This window comes from Python bivittatus, unplaced genomic scaffold, assembly GCF_059951505.1.
Source record: "Python bivittatus isolate LINGU-HERP-01145 unplaced genomic scaffold, Pbiv_v1 ctg000700_np1212, whole genome shotgun sequence".
NCBI classification, from domain to species: domain Eukaryota; kingdom Metazoa; phylum Chordata; class Lepidosauria; order Squamata; family Pythonidae; genus Python; species Python bivittatus.
The window spans coordinates 29,158,908-29,183,706 of NW_028277098.1; the positions used below are offsets into that span (position 1 = coordinate 29,158,908).

Here is a 24,799-nt window from a genome sequence, read left to right on the forward strand (position 1 = left end):
ATGACACCACGTTATGGGATATGCAGATGAGTCATGTCTATTTATCATTGCCACAAGCATGATCGTGCTGCATACTTACAAGGAAAAAAAGAGCCCACATCTTTCTGGAGGCTGTCTCTTATTTGAAGGATATTTGAATAATTTTCCATATTGTGGAAAAAGCCAAAATATTTGTATATGCTAGTGAATGAATAAAAGCTTTCCAGAACTTTTTTAACCTCAGCTGAGTAGTGCAAAGCTAATCGGAGACCCTTTTTTCAATTTTATTCAATTGGCTTTTTAATTTTAGCATACAGAACAGTTCAGCTGCTTGCAGTAGATTTAGTTACATGGTTAGGGTATAACTGGTCAGTGGCTAGAATAATTGACACTCGGTCAACCTAGATTCATATTCAGCTTCCTTGAGACACTCACCTAGTGGTCTTGGCAAGTCATAGATGCCCAACTAAATCTACTGTGCTAATTTGTTATGAAGCTACTCTGAGGTCCTTAGGAAGAAAGTCAGTAGAGGTAGCCCCCGGTTTAAGAACAGGTTCCATTCCCAAGGTCTGTCCTTAAGTTGAATTTTTATGTAAGCCGGAACAGTATTATTGTATAATACTGTATAAGTAGTATTGTGTAATTAACTTGAACCATTGTGTATTTAACTCAAATTTTGCTACAGTAGGCTCCGTTCTTAACTATGGGTCATCTTTAAACCGGCATTCTTAATCTGGGGACTACCTCTACAAATGTAATAAATACCTGGAAAATATACTAATTGCTGTATTAAACTGAATCACCTGGCCAGCTAAATCAATCATTTCAACAGATGATAGCATCCTGTCTAGTTGAGAAGTGGAGTAGGGTCTGCTTAGCACTTGGATGGAAGACTGTCAGGAATCTCAAGATATAAACCAGACTAGGAAAAAAATCCTAGAAGGCAATGGCAAAACCATTTCCATACTGTAGCTGAAAAAACACTTAGAATGTACCCACATTGTCACCAGGAATAAAATTCAACTCAAGGACATGATTACATTACTAGCTTCCAATTCTTTGTGAGATTTTTCTCAATTCTGATCACCGTCAAATGAAGGTACTGGTAGTCCTTGACTTATGACAATTTGTTTAACAACCGTTCGAAGTTACGACAGTGCTGAAAAAAGTGGCTCATAACTGGTCCTCACACTTACAACCATTGCAGCATCCCCACAGTCACGTGATCAAAATTTGGGCACCTGGCAACCGGCATGTATTTACAATGGTTGCAGCATCCTGGGGTCACATGATCAACATTTGCGACCTTCCCAAGGGGCTTCCAACAAGCAAAGTCAATGGGTAAAGCCAGATTCGCATAATGACCATAGCAGTCGTAAAATTAGGTACAAAAGATACCTTACAATGATTTTCCTCCTGTTTAGCTGCAAAGTATGTAGTAAAATATAGTTGAGATAGTAGTTTCTGACATGGATATGTTTTGTGGTTTTGCACATTTACTGATGTGATTTTGTGTGTTAGTGCTTTTTGAGAGAGAATGAGAAATGAATTGAGGAACATAATATAGATCCTGGCTTGGCAAAAGAAAAGAAAAGAAAGTTACTACATTATAGATTAGCTACTTTATCCTTCCTATGTATATGAGCTTGCAAATTGTCTCTTTTATTTTTCATAGCAATACCAATAGTGCAATTATATGGACATACAGTACTCAGAAGTAAATTCATTGAGTTTAGTGGACCTGGTTTCTTGGTATTTTCAGTATATTTATCTTAGCATCATTTACGTAGTGGATCTGCTTCCTATCCATTGTCTTCCTACCCAAACCTGAATGGGAAAAAGCACCATTGGACAGATGTGGGACCTACCTCTGAGCACACATGCTTAGGAATGGAGCTGCACCTGCTCTTAATATGCTGCAGTCTACCAACACACTTGGGTTATATTAAGGCCGCTGCTGCAAATAAAGTGCTAAATAATTCACATGCCTTGGGCAAAGGAGAGGAGCAGTAGAACTAGAAGGAAGGTCAGGCAGACACTGTAACATTTGTACTCTAAGAGCAAACAAGATATATTGTAATTTCTAGGGTTCCCAATACTGAGAAGCCCATGGAGTTGCTTATGGAACTCTCCCAGTGTGCTAAAGTTTCATGGCTCCCAACATTTCCAACAGCTGGATATAGTAACTGATTTGTTCAGTGGCTTTTCTTTGAAAAGGTGATCTGTATGAAAGTAAGAAACAGAATGGGGTTCCATATAATGCATATGTCCTAAGGAACACAGATTTATTTATTTATTTATTTATTTATTTGACTTCTAGATCACTCAGAAGCAGTCATTCTCAGCCATTTTCATGGTGTTGCAGAAATCAAGTAAGAGCCAAATATGAATGTGCATGTAAGAGAAAAACAGAATTTTTTAAAAGTATTTTTTCTGCTTTGAGAAATAACCCTTGAAATAATATCCAGTTATGACACGTAAACAGGAAAACTGAATCACAAAACAATGTGTTTATGGAAAAAGCTTCCTTATGTTTGGTTCCAAAAATAGTGCTTTCTGTGACAGGAACATGAGAACTGTGGGAGAACTCATTTTTCTGCACTGTTAACAGATTTTTCTCTCGCTGCTGTGCTGAGCTGATGACATAACATCCTATTACCCTGGACCGGCGGTAACTTGGGATGGAAGGTGCTGTAATACTGTACTTTGGAGCTAGTAATTTCTCACTCATCACTGAAGGAGACAATCTCATGTTTTAGATATGCTCATAAACACAAGTGTAGCATTTTCAGTTAATCATTGCAATATGGCTCATGTCTTTCCGGTTCCAGCAATGGAAAATCCTGAAGTCCCTGTAAGCAGCTGCAGTACTCACGATGAGGAAAACCTATACAGTTTTAAGCATCACCTACCAATGTGCCAAGAGTTGCTTCTGGAAGATCAGCTGAGAAGGAAACTTAAATTTTTCTTTATGAATCCCTGTGAAAAATTCTGGGCCCGAGGGAGAAAACCGTGGAAGCTTGGCATACAAATCCTAAAAATAGCCATGGTTACTATCCAGGTGAGGTAGAGAGTTGTAGTACAGTTATTTTTTTTAACTCACCCGTCTTTGGTTACCACAACATAAATCCAAGAAGTTATAACCACTTAAGCGGCAACCCCTGATTTACCGTTGCTTTGAGAAATGTGTTTTTGGAACCTGTTATATGCAACCTGAAAATTTCAGACCTTGAAACTTAATAAGTATGGAAGTGGCCTCAGTGTTCTCATATCCTGAATATTTTGGAGGAAAATATTTTTTGTCAGGTATTCAGGACTGACAAGTTTAACAGTATTACAGGCATCCTCACCATATGCTCTCCATCTGTGTTGTACAAGAACTTTCAAGAGTGCCAGCCACTAAAGCCATATTGTTTGGGAATTATAGGATTTTTTGTTCAAACATCTAAGGGGTGCTGAATGGGGGTAATGGACAGAATAAGCTATTAGTCAAGTGGAGACAGTGAACAATATCAAGTTTAAAACTGCAGTTTAATTTAATTTAATTTAATTTAATTTAATTTAATTTAATTTAATTTAATTATTATATGTGGCAGTCCTCAACCATCTACTAAATGCTCATTACTCAACAACTATCAGGAAATTGTCTCTCTGTGTGTGCAGAATACAATATGAAAATGTCCAATGTGAACTATAGTAATATCATCCAATGTTTTTATTCAGCAAACCACATCAAAGACGAAAAAAGAATAATACTGTTGTAATATTGAAGTGGGCTAAATTATAAATGTAACAAGAATATAATTATATAAATAGAGAAGGTTTAGACCACTGAATGAAAATAGAAATTGTAAAATAGGAGGGATACTACCCAGCTCTCCTTTTCTACATGCTCAGTTCCTGATTTATTTACAAGATATATTTCCTACCCCTAGAGTGAAAGGAATTCACCAAGTGAGGGAGCAGAGAATGACTGAAGGGGTAGAACTAGCTAAGAATACTCCACCAGCTATTAAAAGTTAGTGCACTTGTGGTCAGAATGGACTTATTGAATATTTCAGCTGCAAGATTCCCTTTCTGTTGATACTGATAGTAAGTTTATACTATATGTAAGTTCCACATTTAATAACCTGGGCTGTAATTTCAAAGCATGAACAACTATTTATGGAGAAAAGTTTACATTATAAACTAACATTTAACTTTTGGGGGGGGGGGGATATTTTCAGCTTGTAGTTTTTGGGTTAAGCAATCAAATGGTGGTTGCATTTAAAGAAGAAAACACAGTATCCTTTAAGCATCTATTCCTGAAAGGTTATACAGACAGCATGGATGACACCTACGCAGTGTACACACAAACTGATGTCTATGACCAGATCTCCTTTGCAATAAACCAGGTAATTCCTTTTATATAAAAAGTATCCTTATATTGTTTAACAATAAAATTGTACACTAAATTTAAACCAAGCTCGAAAAAAAACCAGGTCAATATATTCAATATTAAGTGAACAGATATGAATAGAAGAAAAATCGGATTGGTTTCAAGTATAGCTTGCATTTGCTCCAAAGAGTCAAGAGATGCAGATGGCTCCCTTTAATTTCATGATAACCTCGTGAGATAGAGGTAGCACAGTCAATTGGCCCATAAAAAGTTTTCTATAATTGAACCAAGTTCACCAACTGAGTTTTATTTGAATCTTAGTCTTTGTAATTCCATCTACGAGGGACACAAATCTGAAAAGGAGAATGTTCCACCACAGACATCCTCACTTCTCCTGTCTCTCTAATTAGCTCAGTTCTAATTATCAGGTAGATCCATTAACTGGTTGTTCCTTTTTGCTCAGTTTTTACAGCTGCGTACCATTTCTGTTGGAAATCATGCTTATGAAAAGAGAGGAACGGAAGAGACACCCATGGCAATATGTCAGTACTTCTACAAGAGAGGAATTATCAGCCCTGGAAATGACACTTTCGATATTGACCCAGAAATTGAAACTGGTGATATACTTGACTACTCAAATCAGATAGATTGTTTCTGTGTATGTATGTGTGAGAGAGAGAGGAGAGAGAGAGAAAAAAAAATGGAGAAGTTGAGGAGAGTCATAGGGTTTAAAAGCAAATACATGGTAATTTCCAGTAGACATTATAAGGTACTGTCACTTCAGATATTTTATTAGGCACACTGTAAAAGGGACGCTGTAAAAGGGAGATCTTTCCTTTGTACTAGAAGCAACTTAGGTACTTCAGATAGTCCTCACTTACCACTGCCTTGTTCACTGACAGTTCAAAGTTAGACAGTGGTGAAAAAGTAGGTTTACAACCAGTCCTAAAACTTGCGGCTGCCGCAGTGTCTCCATGGTCACGTGATTGCAATTCGGGTACTTCGCAGCCGGCATTTATTTATAACAGTTGCAGCATCCCACAGTCATGGGATCACTAATTTCTGATCTTCACAGCTGGCTTCTGACTAGCAAAGTCAATGGGGAAGATGGCAGAAAGTCGCAAGTCACAGTGACATGACATCTTGCTGAACAACCTGCAGTGATTTGCTTAATGACTGCAGTGGAACTGACATAAGTCTGGCGTGGTCATGTGACATTTCACTTTATAATTGCATCGCTTAGCGATGGAGTTACTGGTCCCAATTGCAGTTGGTAAGTGAGGACTATCTGTACATCAGAATCCTGTTAAAGTCATTATGAAAACAGGAGTGGTGATGTGAGTGCTTTACTTAATCCCTGCCCCCATGTCACTCAAATGATGTCAGCTTCAGGCAGGCCTAATGTTCCATACAATGATCTGCAGAAAGGAAGTCTGCACACGTACATGGTTTAGTTTACAGGTGACCTGATACTCTGCTGATAAAAATTGCTGACTCGTATGCAAGTCAATGTGTATGGCTCTATTGTAATTGTATCTGAAGCAGGGTCTTCATAATTATTGGACAGAGTGAAGGGTGCATCTACTTGCAACATACTATAGTATAATCAAATCTGGAACAGATTGCCCCCCCTCTTTCAGAAAGGGGCATGTACAAAAGTATCCTGACAACTCAACAATGCAGACAATTCATGTAATCTCAGTACCAATTGGTGATTCATGTTCAGGGTGACTTTTACCTTTAGGCAGAGTGAGATGGTATGTGGGACAGACCTTGGGAGACTGGCAGAGAGACACCACCAAGGAAACAGCCGGATTAGAGACAGCATAGCCTGCAGCTAGATAGTGGGTGGGCAAGAGGCTCAGAAGGGACCCTCCCTAGGTTCTTGGGCTGTAAAGGAGACAGGGAGAATTACATTTTCATACTTGCATGATTCTATCAATGTAGCTTTACAATAAAGTAGAATTAGCTCATCTGGTTGTGATTCCTATCTGGTTTACCTTGCAAGGCTGACAGGTTGAAAGCGTTAGTAACCTATTGGATGATGGAAATGTTTGCTGCATTTCTGCTCTCCTACCCTGTTGCCCTCAGGTATGGAAGAAAATGATGTCTTATGACGCACTTACCAATCCAGTTAGCTTGTGTACTTGGACTGGGCAGGGCACCATTCTGACATTTGCTTCAAGCAAATGCTGAAATATATTGGCTGACTCTCCCCTGTATTGCAGGCTGGACCTTGGAAACTTTATGAATAAACTTGAGTGGTCAGAGTACAGTCTTAACTTTTCTACATTAATATTGGCTACTGAAGATGTAGAAGTATTGCTGGAGGCTGTTATGTGATAGTTCAGCAGCACTGTGACCTCCTTTTGGAGTTTGGAAACAGTGACATAAATAACGATCTCTGTTATTAGTGAACATATGTGCACAACATTTCTGAACAAAGCCAGAGGCTGAATTCTGTGAGGATGTATTAGCTCAAATGTATTGTGAGTGTTTGAACGATATTAAAGGACTGTCGAAAGCTTGAGAATTTTTTCTTGATATACATATGTATGCAGTTACATGAACCAATATGTAACATACAAAAGTAATTACATCATAATTATAAGGACTTTTTAAATTAGTGTTTCTTCATTCTGTTTGGAGTGGAAATGGCTTATAACTGCATTGAAGTGCCATTCTACAGACAAGTAGCAGAAGAGCCTGTAACCATAGAAAAAATATTGTAATTCTACACTTATTTGATATTATGGTACTGATCTGTGGGTCAAATATAAAATTTCCTTTTTGAATTTATTTTTAAGTAGCAGATATTGCCAGGGATTCTTTATCAAATAAGAATCCACACAAGATAGAAGTTCAGTAAATGTATACACTAAATCAAGAAAAAAAATATAGTTGCTTTTTTCTTGCAGGTTAGGAACAAAAATTTTACATCTCATATTATTTAGATAAGACTACTAATGACCAGATTTGGTTCATTTCCTTATTACTGATCTGCCTTCTTTAGCTTATGAGATGTTGAATATTTTCCATATAAACCATATATCTTCCCCCAGAGTGTCTTTATGTGGAACCAATGCTACCTTTGGAAAATGGGACACTGAGGAAGACCCCTTTCAATTTCACTTTAGACTTCCATAGGTGAGGAGGAATATCAGTTGGTAGTATCCTAGTATGTTTTGGGTAATGGTGAAATAAAGCTCCAGTCTCTGTTCTAGACTTGTGACTCTGACACTCACATTCAAATTGAAGGCCATTAATCTCCAGACGGTTCGACAACATGAACTCCCAGATTGCTATGATTTCACTCTAACCGTGAGTAGAAATGTGGAGTCCTACTGAAATACACCCTCAGTAATTTACCTTTTATGCTTTTAGTAAGTCTCAAAACATATATCTGTAGAGTATTAGCTTTTTCAATTGAGTTAACAATAATATTAATACTTTTGTTTATGCATTTAACCATATTTTAATTGTACATTTTAAAATTTGTTTCTGTTTCTTTTTTGTTGATGGTGGCTGGTGATTATCTTGCATACTCTTCAGAAAGAAAAGTGCAATAGAAAGTGCAATAAAATAGTTATAAGAATAGTAGTATTTCTCAAAAAATATTAGAAACATGGAGAAATTGGGCTATGTTCTCTCATAGCTCTATGTTTTGTTCCAAGGTTATTCAACTATCGTCTTCCTTCATTTTATTTCTCCATGTTACTTATTTTTAAACTGCTTAGATTTGGGGAAGAATGGTACAGAGACAAAACTTGATCACTATATGGGCAAAAAAACTAAGCCCTCTCTGTTTTCCACAGGAAATGCTTCTTACACGCCACCACTGTTTCAAAGTTACACTTCAAGCTAACTATAAGTCTTTATGGCTCCTTTAGGGAGAAGTGTGGCAAATAAATAAATAAATAAATAAATAATCACATTTTTGCTTTCATTACACAAGGATTTGGAACAAACTAAGATTTTTCAGTCTTTGTTTTTATTTGCTAGAAGAATAGTTCTCAAATTCAGCCTATGTGAATTTGTGAGGGATAGAAATATTTAGAAGAAATAATAATAATAATAATAATAATAATAATAATAATAATAATAATAGCAGCATTTTTCTACCTCCATAATATTTACAGATAGTCTTTGACAACAAAGCACATAGTGGAAGAATTAAAATAAGTCTAGACAATGATATTGCCATCAAGGAATGTAAAGACTGGCATGTTTCTGGCTCAAGTAAGTAAAAAAAATATATATATCATACTTTCATTGTTACTTATTTAGAGCCAAAACATTAGGCTTAGTGATTTTACTGAAGGTCTAATGATGTATGAGGTTAAATATGGTATTTGCCTATAATGTGCAGTTACTGTGTTTTTTTAAAAAGTGTGTCAACTGAAAATTAACAAAATCTGAGTGAGTGAGTGAGTGTGTGTGTGTGTTAGTTACATCATTTCATCCTATCCTGTAGTCCTAAAAAAGTCCCTTTCTGTGTGGTTAGTATTTATATTAGAAGGTAATTCCCCACAATGGCAAATTTGCCCCAATGCAAATACTAGTTTCAGCGGAGGGCTTTTCTTTAAACCACTGAAGTACTGTGTGAAGCATTCCTTCTCTTTGACTGCTCTGAACACCTTAATTACCTACCCCCCCCTTTTCCAATGACATTTATTGAAAAATTAAATAGAATGGAGGCCTCTTCTCCATAGCTAGCACTTTCCCAAGGCAATTTCATGAAGAAAATTCCCCTATAGACACAAATGAGTGTGTGACCTATGAGAGAATTAGGTTAATTTTTTTGCATAGACAAGTAAATCAAACTTTTTTTCTTTTCCAGTACAGAAGAATACCCACTACATGATGATCTTTGATGGTTTTGTCATACTGACATGTCTTGCATCACTGATTCTCTGCACACGATCTGTAATTAAAGGAATTCGTCTACAAAGGGTAAGCTTATGTATGTCAGTATCTCTTAATAAATGTAATTGCAGCTTCTCAACAGCAATTTCTCTTTTCTTGCCCACTCACATACCTTAGGAATTTGTGACTTTTTTCCAACATCACTATAAGAAAGAAGTATCTTTCACTGATCTGATGGAATTTGTCAATGGATGGTATATCATGATCATAGTCAGTGACCTTCTTACCATAATTGGTTCTACGTTAAAGATGGAGATACAGGCTAAGGTAAGTGACCTGCATGCTGATTAGGTGACCAAGACCCATCTTCCAATACCTCCTTCTGTTTTGGAACTCCTAAGTGAAATCATATTGGCCAGCCTGAAATTTCTTATTTTGATAGTTCAGTTGAGCCTTCAACTGGGGGAAATGGTCAGATTGAGAAGATTGCTGCTCCAGAGAAGGGAATTTTCTAGCTATATTTTTATCTATCCACAATAATGGCATTGTAAATTAGGAACGAGCAGCATCTGTGCACATCATCCCTACCCAACCTCTGTAACTCTTTATCCCATTTTTTTTAATATCCCAAGCCTTCCAGGGATGGTTTTGTCTGTCTGCTAATCCAGCAAAAATATTGTGTCCTCAGTCTTAAAATGAATATGGAAGCTTTTTTTTCTCGGCATCTCACCTGAAATGCAGTCTGTGTAACTTACTGAACATCATCTTAATCTTCATGCAGAGTCTGACAAGCTATGATGTCTGTAGTATCCTCTTAGGAACTTCCACCATGCTCGTGTGGCTTGGAGTGATCCGCTACCTCAGCTTCTTTCAGAAGTATAATGTAAGGGTCTTCTGGGACTTCCATGCTATTAGTATTTCTTTCTTATATTACCTAGTGGTACTGAATGCCTTTTGAAAGTCTAATGGGCAATTCTGGGTATTTGTTGGGCCTTGTTTTTCAGCTGCTTATTTTGACTCTCCGTGCAGCATTGCCCAACGTCATTCGGTTTTGCTGCTGTGCAGCTATGATTTATCTGGGCTATTGCTTCTGTGGCTGGATTGTACTGGGCCCGTATCATGCTAAGGTACTGTGATTTAGATGTTTGTGATGCTTGCTCTAGTTTTGTATCTGAAGTATGTAAAGTGCACATAAGTCATTTAACGAAATGAGCATGCTACCAAGATACCTGAAAGGGCCAGTTTATCTCTTTAGTTATATAACTTTATATATTCTCACTGGAATATGAAGTTGTCATATGTAAATATTTACTCTCTATCATCTGAGACATTGATGCAGACATTCATAAAATATTGTAATATCCAGAGTTTTTTAAGGTGTGTTATTGGGTAAAACATGTCACATTTCTTTGCAGTTTATTTGGCCAGTATCTTTTAAACAACTTGAACAAAAATGTAAATAATGTTCGTTTTGTTTTGTTTTGTCTGTTTGTTCCTGAATATTTCTCTTCTAGTTCCATACCTTGAATATGGTTTCTGAGTGTCTTTTCTCCTTGATAAATGGAGATGACATGTTTGCTACCTTTGCAAAAATGCAGCAGAAAAGCTATCTGGTATGGCTGTTCAGTCGGATCTACCTCTACTCTTTCATTAGCCTCTTTATCTACATGGTTCTGAGTCTCTTCATTGCCCTAATTACAGACACGTATGAAACCATTAAGGTACATAGACATTTACCATAGGACGTTATGTTTAACTTTTTAAATGTGAATTTCAAAAAGTTCTGAAACTTTTTTCTGAATATCAAGTGATTTTATTTATTTAATTAGTCTTCTGTGCACACAAAGATGTTCTATCTCTTTGCAAGAATTTCAGCATGGGATGAAAATAGCATCAGGACAGAGTGTTTTCCCTTCCTTTCCCATTCTTCTTAATTCTCCAGTCCAGTGGAGTTTGATGTGTTGGCCGGCAGCATCCATAACAACCCACAATGATTTCAGGACAATGAGAGCTACATCATGACATCATCATGCAAATGACCCAGAGCTGTAATGACATCATGATATCTGCTGCAAGTAAGAAAGTGGGTCATTTACATGATGGCATCATGATTCAGTGTCATCATTTATCCCATGCCTGTGGTGATGACTGATTTTTGTATATAAATCTTGTTTGCTAGAATGGTGGGCCTGATTCTAAAGAGAGACCAAGTCAGAGGGTTAAGGCTATTAACCTATCACTTAATTTCCCAGCTATTCTTTAATCAGAGCTGCTATGTTGAGTTTCCTTTGGGTGACAGGACATGTACTATGAAGACAATTCCTCCTTCCATCCCCATCTTCTATAATATGAGGGAATCTCTTCACAAGATAGTTGATTTAGAGAAGACACACCTGTCAGCGGGGGGCCCAACTTCCTAATATCCTCTGTAGGCCCTAAGCTGAATGGAAAAAAAAGAAAGAAAAGCCATTGGCTTCACTTGAACACCCTTGCAGCATTCCAGACACGAGAAGACTCGAGGTCAAAGAATTTTAAGTTCATGTTAGTTTAAATTGAATTACAATTACATTTAATCAAATACAGCTCCCATGATTACCCCTTCCCTATGTATTTAATAACTGCCTTAGCAGCCGGCAGCACCTAGCTCACTTTTGATTTGACAAGCCAAAGCAGGTCTGGCCCTGGTTAGCCCTCATATTGGGGACCACTTGGAAAGTCCAGCGGCATAGGCTGAAAAAACATCCTGGAAGATGGCAAAATCAAATCACTTCCTTATCATTCCTGTGCAAAAAAAACACACCCCTGCATAGATGCATCCATGTAAATCACCAGGAGTTGAGCTCAGCTTGAAGGTGACTTTTGATTTCAGAATTTCTCTCTTCTCTCTAAGTTGTGTGCCCCTGTCATTTCTACCAGTGCTTTGAAGCCAGATGAAAGGCAGTTTACAAGTGCACCCCTAATCTCTAATCAGTATGTGGAATCTTGGGGGAAAGGTGGATGGGAAACAATTTGCAAGAACCTCACTTTTCTACTTACCCAATAGTTTCTTCCTCACCATGAGAAACCCTCTCTAACCTTCCCTTTTTTTCCTCACCCAATACCTCTTTAAAAATTGTGTTTTTCATAACCACTTAATAGCCACTTAGTTGCTCTAAACTGATGCGAAATGACACTCTTTTTTAGCATTACCAGCATGAAGGCTTTCCGGAGACAGAACTTCATTCATTCATAGCACAGTGCAAAGATCTGCCAAACTCTGGAAGATACAGATTAGAAGATGAGAGTCTTGTAAATATCTTCTGCTGTTGTAAAAGGTTAGTGAGTAAAGGCATGTCTAGACAGGGTGACAGCTGCCTCATCTCTTCTAGAATAGCGTGTGGTTTTTTTCTTCAATGCCATATTCCATCCTGGGTGTACAAAACTGAAGTTGGCTGCCGTGAGAACATAAAGCAGATTAACAGGAAATTAATCTCGAATCCAATAAAACGATGGGCACTTCCACATAAGCTGAGGGATTCTGCACTGGTTTGAAAGGTGCTCTGGATCCTCATGATCCCTCAGAGTCAGCCGTGCTAGAAAGCTAACCTGCTTTATTTCCAGCTTTGGTGAAGGGGTAGCTGAAACCACTGTGAAATGAAGAGCTTTTTTTAAAAATGCTCTGCTTTCATTTCCCCATTGGAGGAGTTCTTGCCATAACCTTGCTTCTGGCGGTTGAGCACATAGGGGAAATGCTTGCATGCCAGCCCTGCCACTCCTCTCAGTAGCCTAGAGGAAAGGAGCAGGGGTTAAATTAACCAGTGGGGTTTTTTTTCCAGATTCCTCCTCTTCAGCACTGGAACTGCTGGCCTGAATAGCTTTGCTAGGCTAGGCTAGTTTTTTTTCTTTTCTTCTTCTTCTTCTCTTTCCCTTTTTAGTGTAATGAGGGCGAAGGAACTTTCTCTTCTCAGAGCAGGGCAGCGATTTTTTTTTTTCCAGCACTGCAAGTTGTCACAAGTGAAAGCAATTACGGATTTATTTTAAACTGCTTCTGAGGGTTTGGGGACTAAAGATACTAGGGGCCCTTCATTTAAATAACTATGCATAAGATAACTTTGGTATTAGCTGTATTTTTATAAAGCAAGCAATTGTGATTATCCCCATTCATTCTTTATTTATTTAACATTAAGATTTCTAACCCTGCCCTTCTATGGATATGCATTGTTCAGGGTGACTGTAAAACTATTTTCTTTAGATCAACAGTTCTTGTTAGTTTTATAATATGTGATCTTCTTGATTTCTTTCTCTTCATTATATGTTTGTATGGCTGAATAACATACCTCCCCCCACTTCTTTAGGTCTTAATAAAAATATTGGCAATAATTGCTGAAATTAGTTGGAGATTCTGGAGCTGAACAATCATCACAGATTCACAGATGAATAATCAAAGAGGCACAAAACTGTCGTGGATGTTTTTGGAGCATTTGCTGGTATCTATGTTAATTCTGGTTTATAAATTGAATCCTAATTACCATACAATGCACAGCTTAGAATTGCTATGAAAAACAATAGAGAACTGTTTGAGCTGGTGTAGTTGTTACATACTAGCCTCTTACTATCATCATCTTACAGGCACAATGTGGAAATAACTGTCTGCATGAATTTATCACACAGTTTTTCCTGTTTTCTATAGGTATTATAGATTACCTGAAAAGTAAAGGAGAGTAGATGATAACTCAGAATCTTCTCTCTGTGTGATTTGACATAGGACTTTTGACTCCCAGTTATTTATAAAATACCATGTAAAATAAAACTATAAAAATGATTAATACCTTCCCCCCCCCATGTACATTACTGAATTGGGGAACCAAGAGTGGATTTTGGTTCCCCATCAAATTACTTTTTTTCCTGATGTGTTTTGACAACCTTTAGACTCAGTTCTTAAATTTCAGCTATACGTGTTGCAGTACGTTCTACTTTGTGAATCTGTTAGTTCTTCAGCTGACGTAAAGACGGTGCTTGGCTTGATGTTGTAATGGATAAGAGCCTAGCTAACTTAAAAACCTTTATTAGTGGCCAGTGTGATGGTTAAATATCATATAATTACCTAATCACCTAAACATCTAATTATCTTATGACAGAACTCCTATTTAGGGGTTAAACAGCCTCTTAACCAAGCAGTAGTCACAGCTGGCATCCTTGGCTAAATAAGCAAAATTGGAGCTGATTAATCCTTGGGTGGGAGACCATGAAGAACTCTTAGGGCTGTAGATTAGACTGGAAAGTCAGGGAAACAAAATCACTCCAGGAGAGATCAGTGGCAAACATTCCCATATTGTTGCCAATAAAGCTACATAGATACATAGTCACTGGGAACAAAAGACTCAATGGAATCTTTACTTTTTAGTCTAACTAGCTCAGTTTGCACAAAGAAGTTTAATTCAATACTAAAAATAATCTTAAACCAATCCATATTGACATAATACAAGAAAAAAAAAGAATTCTGAATATTCTGCAAAAATACAACATTCAAATTTCCTTCATACTGTTCTCTTAGTCTAAGCAGTGTTAGGTACTTGTGTAAATTATGTTTAATTGATCCCTAAAAATGCAGTTAATAATATACTAGCTGCATTTACAAACCTCACACTAAGTCATGGGTTATGAATTAACTAAGATTTCTTGCAGACACGTAAAGCAATTGTGGCTTGTCTGATCAATTCCTGGTTTGTTTTCCTTCCTTTTTAAGTTATTGCCTTGCACCTCTGTGACCTCATTAGATGCTTAGGCAGGGCACAAAAACAGAAGTAGGAATAAGCCAAGAAAACACAAATCATGTGTCTCCATTTGCATATCATCACACTTGGTCATAGTTGCAGTCAGTAACCCAACAACAAACCATGTTTCAAATTATGGCTTACTGCCTTACACTTCTCCACCATTTACATATCATACTAACCTAAGAAACAAACAGTAATATGGATTAGCATAAAGGGAGAAGCCAGCTGTTCTCTCAGAGCAGGAAATCAAATTAAGTCATGATAAACCTTGTTACAAGTAGTCCTCGACTTAGGACCATTAGTTCAGCGACCATTCAAAATTATGACAGTGCTGAATGAATGGTGATTACAATTGGTCCTCAGAGTTACGGCTGTCCCAGCACCCCCGTGGTCACATGATCATAGTCCGGGTACTTGGTAACCTATTTGCACTTAGGACCAGTTGCCAAGCACCCCGTGATTATGTGATTGCCATTTGCAACCTTCCCTGCCAACTTCCCCAGAAAGTCATCAGAAAGAGTCTGATTGAGTCTTGAAGAAGAGTTTTCACATCAAGGACAGAGCCCTCTCCTTAGAGGGCAAATCCTGTGGTTCCCAAAGTCCTTTAGGTCATAGGATTACAGTATAAGTTTTGTACTGTTTTAATCTCTTTTTTTAGATTAAGTTATAGGAAACAAAGAGGAAAGAGGAATCTTGGAATGTTTGAGGAACAGATTCACTAGGAGTAGGCTTTTATGGCTGGTATCTGTTAGGCAGTGTTGGGCTTCAAGGTTTAGTGACTGTGGTCTAGACAACAGATTTTCTAACATTTCACTGGCAACTGTGGCTGGCATCATGAGATTCAAGGTGGTCTGCTATGCAGACCACAGGCAACTGAGCAGGGACTGCCTGGGCTCTGTCTTTATAGCCAGGTGTCCAGACTTCTGATAAACCAACAGCTCAACAGTTTCACTAGGAACTGGTATAGACATATTTAAGCAAAGCTTCAGAAACTAATATAGATAACAAATTATTTAAATGTGATTAAATAAAACTTTAGTCCAGGTACAGCCAACCTTTATGGCTGGGGACTACCTTTAATTTACTATCATTGTTTTGGCAACAGGAGAGGCTGTTATTGAAAGGACCAAGCTGGGATTTTCATTCCTTCAAGGAGTTTTTAAAGTAATTTTTTTAAAAAGTAAAAATGATACATTAAAGTATTTGAAGCTAAACATACCTATTTTAATTATTACTTCTCATTAAAAAAAAAGACATGCCTCCCCTGGAAAATTTTGTGGCTGTCATTCAGTGATTTATTGCTTGATTTAGCAGAGCAATCTTAGAGGGCTCCAGGGCTTGAAAAAAGTCCTGGAGACCACCTGTGATCCACAAGTTTCCCACTGCGTCAGTCATTAAAGTTCAGTACCTGACTTTATTTGATATTCTTCCAACTACAGGAGATGGAAATAATTGGCACATTTGGATTTTTTAGTCTATCATTAGATGGAAAGAGATGCATTCATTAAAAAATAGAAAACCAGATATTTTATTATAATCTAATGTAACATCAGTGCAGTGTGTTTTTTAAGTCTTTATATTAAGTAAATGCAGGTTGCTTGCAATAAAGTAAAAATGGGCATAACATAAAATATGCTTAATTATAGTTCTTAACTTTTTCACCTGTCTTAGAACTATTAAGTAATTGAATAAAATCTTAAAATGGAACTTGACTTTTATGGATGTCTAATTTGTCATGTTATATTGGAAAGCAAATCTGAAAAATAAAGAAAATCTATTTTTAGACTCAAATTTTCAGACACAGAAGTAATAATTATAGGACAAACTATTGAAAGACAAACAAGACATTATTATGTACTATGTACAAACTTTTGAAAGTATAAAACATGCTGGCTGTTCTCATTTTGTAAAAAGGTACTGTAGAAAATATTATGTTGAATGGTACATCAAAATATTATATTATGTTGAATTGTACATAATATTAACACTACAAATAAATATTTCTTTAACCAGTAATGTCTTTGTATAATTTAAAAAATGATTTGATATTGTAGTATGGCTCAAAGGTATCTGAGTTTGGGACTAGAGAAAACTCTCCAGGTAAAAGGAAGGAGAATATGAAAGTACTTCTGCCACTCAACCTGTCTCCTGCCCTTTCCTGTCCTAAAATTGCATGGAGATTTATAATGAAGCCTGACAAATTTTGGACACATTTGGTTTTGATGTTGACATTTACAAAAGTAAAGTGCCTATAGCAACAGATAGATAAGACAGACGCATAGATAGATCATCTTTCTACACGTGGTTTCCACTTGCAGATAAAGCCTGCCGAATGTTAATCACATGGGGCAGGGGTTCCAGGGCATGGGAAGACTTTAAAATTTAGGAGAAATAAAAACAAGTCTGCTAATCCCTTTTTCTACCCATCGTTTGGTGGTTAACATTTTTTGGAAACAAATGCTTTAGGGGTGTTGTTGGGTAAGAAGCTTTCCAAGTTAGAGAAGATAAGAGCAAGGACTTCTCTGATAAATTCTGGAGCTTTTGAGCCAGACAGCATCAACATGTCTTTTGTGGTGGGACAGTTCTTCCCTGGCTCACTTCTCCCTTCCTTCTGCTCCGCTCTTCCATTTTGGCTCATAAGGAAATCCTGTGCTTCAGGAACCATATTTAGGCTGCAAATATTCAGAGGACCATTCAGTGATGGCAAAGAGCTTGTGTTCTCTATAACAATGTGATGCCTTGTGGTGATCTGGATTTTTGCAGCCAATATATAATGGCACTATTCCATGTGATCAAATCTGTTGAAAGCATAGCAAAGGAGAGGTTTGCAGTCCCCAAGGCAGCTGCTGCTTCTGCCTTCACTGTATGTACATTCCCGGCCTCTTCACATCCGCCACTGTCACTCTCCAAAACCTATGAACCAGTTTCACAATCAGCTGCTATTGTTCTCAGTGCAGCTACCAAGAACTCTGAATGAGTCAAAGAGCAGTCCTTTTATGGGGAGCAAAATAATCCCCAGCCCACCCTTACTTTGTTAAAGGTTAGCCAAACTGGGCTGCAAAAATCTAGACGGTGGGAGTTTTCTGTATCTGTTTGCTGCCATCTAGTGGCCATCTAGAGATCTGCAGCCAAATGTGGTTCAGTAGTCTTAGCATTGCTGCCTTTGTTTTACAGACAAAAAATAAAACAACCAACTCATGCCAAACCATGGTCTCTTTAAAGTGTTAAACAAAGAGTCAGCCATAAAGGCCCCAACCACTCTTCCTTAATGTTCACCTGATCATTCAATAAATGGACTTGGTAGGCCCACAAACTCTGGGCTGCAAGATACTAAAAAGGCCTCTTTGCTGCCATCTAGTGGTCCTCTGGGGTTTCTGCAGCCCAGATATGGTAGGCCTAGACGTCGGGGCAGAATTGTTTTGCTGCATGTAATACTGGAAGGTAAGAAATATCCTGAGCTGAATAGCTGTGAGAAGCCTGTGAGAGAGGACAGGGGAATAGGTGTGTGCACCACGTGTGCATCTCCTCAATTTAGTGCCAAATAGATCCCCAAGATTAATATGGTTGTTCAGTCACAATTGAGCACAGCATTGCCCAAACTGCTGCCTTCCAGATGTTTTGGACCTATATGTAATCTAACAAATCAGGAGGACCCTGGGTTAAGGAATCTTATGCCACACAATATATGTACCTATTTGCTTGAGTTCGAAATCTCTCTTTTCTGAACATTTATAAGATTGGCTGCTACTCTGCATTCAAGGCCTGGTATCTTATCTGCGTTCAGGGCCACCCAAAATCATTTTATTGTCTAAGAGGGAGGAGCAACTGACACTCCACCAATGCGAGGTCAACTAGTCAAGGTATTGTGTCACCTGAAGTAGAAAACTCCACAAGCGCTTTTTTCTGGTAAAAGACGCCTCCCCCCCACCCCAATCTTGCCCTTCCAGGAGCCTCTTATTGGTCAGCGCCCCCCCCCCCGCGCCACTTCCCGGCTGGCCAATAGCACAGCGCAAAAAACAGCGACCCTAACAAAGTTCCATTCCCCTTCTCTTTTTGCGTTTCGGTCTAGTCTGATGTTACAGCAAGGGGAAAAAATCCTCGCTCCGCTCGATGGGGATGGAAGCGGGGGGGATCGGACCAAAGGACCAGGTTTTCTAGAAAGGGGGTGGATCTTCAGCGGCGGAGGAAGCAGGAGCCCCTGCCAGCGGGCCACTATTCACCCTACAGCGCCGCAGGAAGCGCTGCGAAAGTACCTTCGCGGCGTGCCCCAGGAGTGACAGTTGAACCCACGCCGAGGCGGGGGAAAGAGGTGACATAAGTCCTAAAGCCTTTCTCGCGCCTTCTTTTTGATCGCAACTGCCCAGCGCAGGTATGGCTTTGTCCCCTTAAAAGCGCACGGTGTAGTATACAAACCTCGCTGCCTTTGGAAAGATTGCAGCAGCAGCACCGCGGGCGGGCAGTGTAATTAAGCATCTGTAATTTCCCCTTTGCTCGAGGAGCCCAACCGAGAAGAACCGCGGGGGCTGTGGCAGGTTTCCGCTGAGCCGGCTGCTGGAGCGTGTCCGCTCAACTTCCACGTGACGGCAGCGCCGGTGCAGCCTCGGCTCCGCTTCCTTTCGCCTCTTCCTCTTCATGTGTCCCGCGCCCCTTTTGGCGTATGTAGAGGCGGCTGGAGCGAGAGGCCGACCCCGGCCTCCCTGCAGCATGGTCCTGCTGTCCCGGGGCAAGGGAAATCCTCTGGTGACTCGGTGAGTGGGTGCAAGCTTTAAAAAAGAAGGGAGCAGCGGACGCTTCTTGGAAGCTGACCAGATGCAACTCTGATGCTCTCAGATAAGAGCCAGTTTGGTCTGGTGGTGAAGGCTCCAGGCTAGAAACAGGAGACGGCGAGTTCTAGTCCCACCTCAGGCACGAAAGCCGGCTGGGTGACTTTGGGCCAGTCGCTCTCCCTCTCAGCCCAACTCACCTCACAAGGTGGTGGTTGTTGCGGGGAAAATAGGAGGAGGAAGGAGTATTAGGTATGCTCACTGCCTTGAGTTATTTATAAAAATCAGAAAGGTGGGATGAAAAAATCTAACAAAAAAATAAAGGTGGGATAAAAAAAAATCTAAAAAGAAAGCCCACCTCTCTCCAATTTCACTTTCAACAAGGCTCTTGTACCCATTTACCAGAACGCAAACCCCACTGCTGACCTGTAGAAAACTTGCTTTTTCAGGAGAGGGCTGTACAGTGAGCTGCACCCGGGGAACACACCTCTATCAAAATTTAACGTAGCAGTTTTGATCCATTAAGAAACAGAACCAAAGGGCCAACAACAGCCGTGGCCTGGTACTTTCAGCAGTTGTTCTGAAAAATGGCAGATTGCCGCTTTAGATTTCCTGTCTAAATCCCAAACCCAGGCATAGATTTGTGGTATTTCTCAGCAGGGGAGAAGGGTTGCTTTGCAATCTTTAAGCCGATCTTCAACAATGGAGTCTTGCTGTGAGTTCCCTTGATAAGTGGCTCCTAAGTGGTTTAAAATTTAAAAAAAAGTGAAGTAAGCTACTTTGAAGTTTTCAACTCAGGAGTAATGCCCAGCGATTTCAGTGGGGTTCTGATCCTCTGCAGTAGGGATTACATCTGGCTAAACAGTGTTCTGGAGTGTAGGCCTTAAAAGTTCCTTTTGTTTTCTCAAAGCAAGTAAACGTTTGTTATCTCTGCTTGCTGTGATGATATGAAGAATCAGTCCCATGTCCTAGTCCAAAGAGAAGCCATGCAAACAACATGGTGATACGTCTTAGAATCAAATTACTGTATATCTAGGTTACGGTGCTGTTCAAGGTACGCTTATTCAGAAGTAAGTCCTATTTGGTTCACTAGGGCTTGCAATCTAAAGTAATTCATTTTCTTAAATGTGAATGATGAGTTTGCTTTTTCCATTTGGGATATAGGGTAACATAACTACAGTGGAACATTTTTTACTAGGAAACTCACCTTTGCTCAGGTTAAAACTATCATGAAAGAATAGGAAAGGAAGTGGGGGGAGCAGGCTAACCCTAACCCTGAAATACCAGGCATCTAAGCAGTTGAAACCACTGGAGCTCTTTTTCCACTACACCTGAGAGTAGCTGTGTAGCACACAAAGCTTCAACACTGTTGCTGCTTCCAGCTGGCCAGAGGCAACCACGTCACTCTGCTTTATATATCAGATAAGCGCTAAAGTTTATCTCTCACTATTGTTAGAAAAGAGAAAGCAGTCAGTACCAGATTCTGTTTACAGTATGTACATAGAGGAAAGTGGAACTGCTTGCTCAAGAGATTTTCAGAAAAATAATTCAAATTTCTCTGGATAGGCTGATGCCATTCAGCTTATCTGGCCAGATCCAAGGGAGAAGTTAAGGCAAAGAGGAGACAAGTGCGGTCACTTTGTTTTCAGTAGAGCATTTATGTGACTTTTTATAACATGAAAATTGAAATATTCCAGACTAGAGTTAGCAATCACTGAGAAAATGAATGTGAGAAAAAAATTTTTTATTGTACTGTGTTGACTTAGAGAAAGTGTATTAAAAAATAAATTATGGAATGTTTTGAGCAAGTACAGGTAATCCTCACTTAATGACAGTAATTGGGACTGCCAACTCTGTCACTAACTTACATGATTATAAGGCAGAAAATCATGTGACCACACCAACCTAAAACAGCAGTTTGGGTAGTGGTCATAAAGCAAATCACATGTGGTTGTTGAGATGTCCCATGACCATGAGTTGTGACCTCCTGCTGGCTTCTCCGTTGACTTTGCTTGTTGGAAGCTGGAGCTGAAGGTCATGAATAGTGATCACGTGATTGCAGGATGCTGTGACTGTCATAATAGCGTACCGGTTGCCAAATATCCAAATTGCAATCATGTGACTGCGGGGATACTGTGATGGCTGCAACTTTGAGGACCGGTCATAAGTTCCCTCATTCAGCACTATCGTAACTTCAAATGGTCACTGAACAAGTGGTCATTAGATGAGGACTATCTGTTGAGGCAGAGGTTGGTTGCGGAGTGCAGAAGAACAGTACATGATGGAAGTAAAGCATGTATGATAATAAATGGAAAGATTAGCAAATTCTTCAACATTGAAAAGGGAATAAGACAAAGATGTGTCATATCCCCCTGATTGTTTAGTAAGGAATGCTTCTCATGTTAAAAGTGTTTGGTTGGCAACATGAATGTGTGTGTATTTTTGTATGCAGATTATGCCATATTTTGGCTGAGAGCCCAAATGTTTTGCAGCAAATGTTAGATTGTATGATGCAACAGGATGCACATTAATGTATCAAAATTCAGAGTAGCTGTGTTTGACAAGAAAAATGGAGTGAACAGATGTAGGTTATGAATACATGGTAAAAAATTGAACAAGTGGATGAATTTATGTACTTTGGTAAAGTGTTTACTAAGAATGGGACAATCAGTGGAGAAGTTTTAAGGCGTGCAAATGCTGTTAGATAGTGGGTGGTATGTGTTGTGAAGAATGAATGTTTGTCAGAAGAGAAAATAAGTATGCATAATAGTGTGCTTCTGTCCATTTTGTTAAGTAGAAGTGAGAGTTGGATATGTCAGGAGAAACATGAAAGTAAGTTGAATTCATTGAGAATAGGGTATATCAAAAAGCTGTATAGTAAAACAAGAAGAACTAGGGTAAAGAATGAGTGTTGAATGAATGCAAGTTGAATATGAAAGTGAGTGGCCAGTAGGAAGGTATGTTGAGGTAGTTTGATGTCAACCCTTCAGGGTAGGCCAGGTCAGGAAACTGACATTGCAAGGATTGTTGTTGGAGGGTATAACAACAGAATCTTTAAAAAACCTGCCAGTGTTGCCCTTGGCTACCTCTTAGATCAAACAGAATCAAGGTGAGGTTATTTGGAGTTTCCTTCTTGCACCTTCCAGGACTGAGTTACCTTTTATTTTCCCTTAATTTTTTTTTTCATCCTAGCATTTTTCCCAAATGTTGATCCATTGGTTGTGACAGGAATTGACCAACCAGCTTGTCGCCCGAGTCTGACGATGGGGGCTGAGAGAGAGTGACTGGCCCAAAGTCACCCAGCCGGCTTTCATGCCTAAGGCGGGCCTAGTACTCATGGTGTCTTGCCTTCTAGCCTAGAGTCTTAAGTACTAAACCGAACTGGCTCTCTTTTATGCTCCCTTAATAGCACCTGCATATTTTCACCAAGGTTATATTTCTCTACATTTGATCAGGTAGAATAAATGAGGAGTGGATTGCAAATCAAATATATGAAGGAAGAATAAGTGGGTTGAGAGGAAGGAAAGGCTGAGAAAGTGGTGTTTGGATAAAGTTGATGAGATCCTGAAAAAGAGAGGGGTGAGAAGGTTAAGGAACAAAGGACAATCAGTGGAGTGATGTATGGATACAGCAGAAGCAAGGATGGTTGGCAAACACAGGTGTAGAGAAGTACAGTAAATGAAGCATAGTTTTTCACTTTCTTTTTCTGATCACATGCTTTTAATTTCCTGGGTTAATACTTCCTACTCCTTTTCTGTGATCTGCATAACGCTGCTTAACCCTAAAGGGAGGAGTGTGTTGTGTATGCATCTATGAAGTATTCTAAATAAAGTTAGCATTTGCACAAGTCAATGTGTTGGAAGGAGGCCAGAAATGTCACAGAAATAGGCTTGCCACACCAGAACCAACTGGGTTGGCATGCTCTAGATCCCTTCTATTAGGAAATGTCATCTTGTGGGACCTAAGGGTCAGTTCTCTGTTGCAATGCCTGCCCTATGGAACAATATCCCCCCAGAGATCCAGATGGTCCTGACCCTCCTGGTTCTTCATAAGGCTTGAGAGACCCGGATGTTACCTTAGACCAGTGTTTCTCAACCTTAGCAACTTTAAGCTGTATGGACTTCAACTTCCAGAATTCCCCAGCCAGCAATGGAAATTGAAGTCCATACAGCTTAAAGTTGCTAAGGTTGAGAAACACTGCCTTAGATATTTGGGCTGGGAGGTTAAACCAGTCCGGATGGTGGATTTGTTTGTTTTGGTTTTTATTGATTAAAAATGAAATGTTTTTAGAGCCTGGATATATGCCATGTATTTTGAATACTATGTTCCTCTTTTTAAAGCTTTAATCTTCTGTGTGCCACTCAGAGTCTCTGCTGTGAGGTAGGCAGCTATATATGTTATTTAAATAAATAAATGCTACAGGAATCTCGCACTAGCCAAGCCACTGCAGCTGTGATACTGTAAATCTGTATCATAACTATCAAAGGGTAAACTCAGATCTGTTCACAATGCTGAATGGTTTTGAGTAGAAGGTTTCTGAAGCAGTTTCTTATTTCGATTTGCCAAATAAGAAATACATAGTAATTCACTGGCTGGCTTCTCAGGTCATGCTCAACATGGATTATTTAACCAAGGTTTGTTGACTAAGCCACAGTTGGCTGGGCTCACAGATATGCTCAGCCACAAACAAGAGATCACCAGTGCGTTCAGACTCTGCCCAATTTTTATGGCCTGCAGAGTTTCTCAAGATTTTCTGCCAAAGTTCAACTGTAAATCAGTTGGTTTTTTGTGTTTTTCTATTTAAAAAAAACACTAAATATCTCTGTTCCATCTCTGATAGACTTAACATATCTATTTTGCCTGAAGCCCATCAACATCCTCAAACATGGTTTGGACAGTTCCATCTCTTAAAGGCTGTGAACTTGGCCCTGTAGCAAAGAGGTTGTCTCTCGTAATATAAACTCTGGTTTTCAAGCTGCCGTGGCTAGTTTGTGCAATACATGAAGCCAAATCCAAACCCAACACATAATGTAAAACGTTATATTTGTGATGTTGTG

At 39.1% G+C, this 24,799-nt stretch overlaps 2 protein-coding genes across 2 annotated transcripts in view; both read left to right on the forward strand.

Annotated features, from left to right (window-relative positions):
* The first annotated feature begins 2,469 nt into the window (after positions 1 to 2,469).
* On the forward strand, positions 2,470 to 16,988 carry MCOLN3 (mucolipin TRP cation channel 3). Its single transcript, XM_025171536.2, has 13 exons — positions 2,470 to 3,040; positions 4,206 to 4,373; positions 4,821 to 4,974; positions 7,420 to 7,504; positions 7,582 to 7,678; positions 8,497 to 8,596; positions 9,198 to 9,310; positions 9,401 to 9,550; positions 10,005 to 10,106; positions 10,228 to 10,350; positions 10,738 to 10,944; positions 12,407 to 12,537; positions 13,558 to 16,988. The coding sequence occupies exons 1-13, from the start codon at positions 2,741 to 2,743 to the stop codon at positions 13,562 to 13,564; spliced, it is 1,737 nt and encodes a 578-aa protein (XP_025027304.1). The 5' UTR covers positions 2,470 to 2,740; the 3' UTR covers positions 13,565 to 16,988.
* A 2,625-nt stretch (positions 16,989 to 19,613) lies between these two features.
* Positions 19,614 to 24,799, forward strand: part of MCOLN2 (mucolipin TRP cation channel 2) — a 29,719-nt gene continuing 24,533 nt past the window's right edge. The window contains exon 1 of the mRNA XM_007421388.4: positions 19,614 to 19,727. Within this exon, the coding sequence (XP_007421450.1) occupies positions 19,684 to 19,727 (44 nt within the window). The 5' untranslated portion in view covers positions 19,614 to 19,683. The remainder of the gene's footprint in view (positions 19,728 to 24,799) is intronic.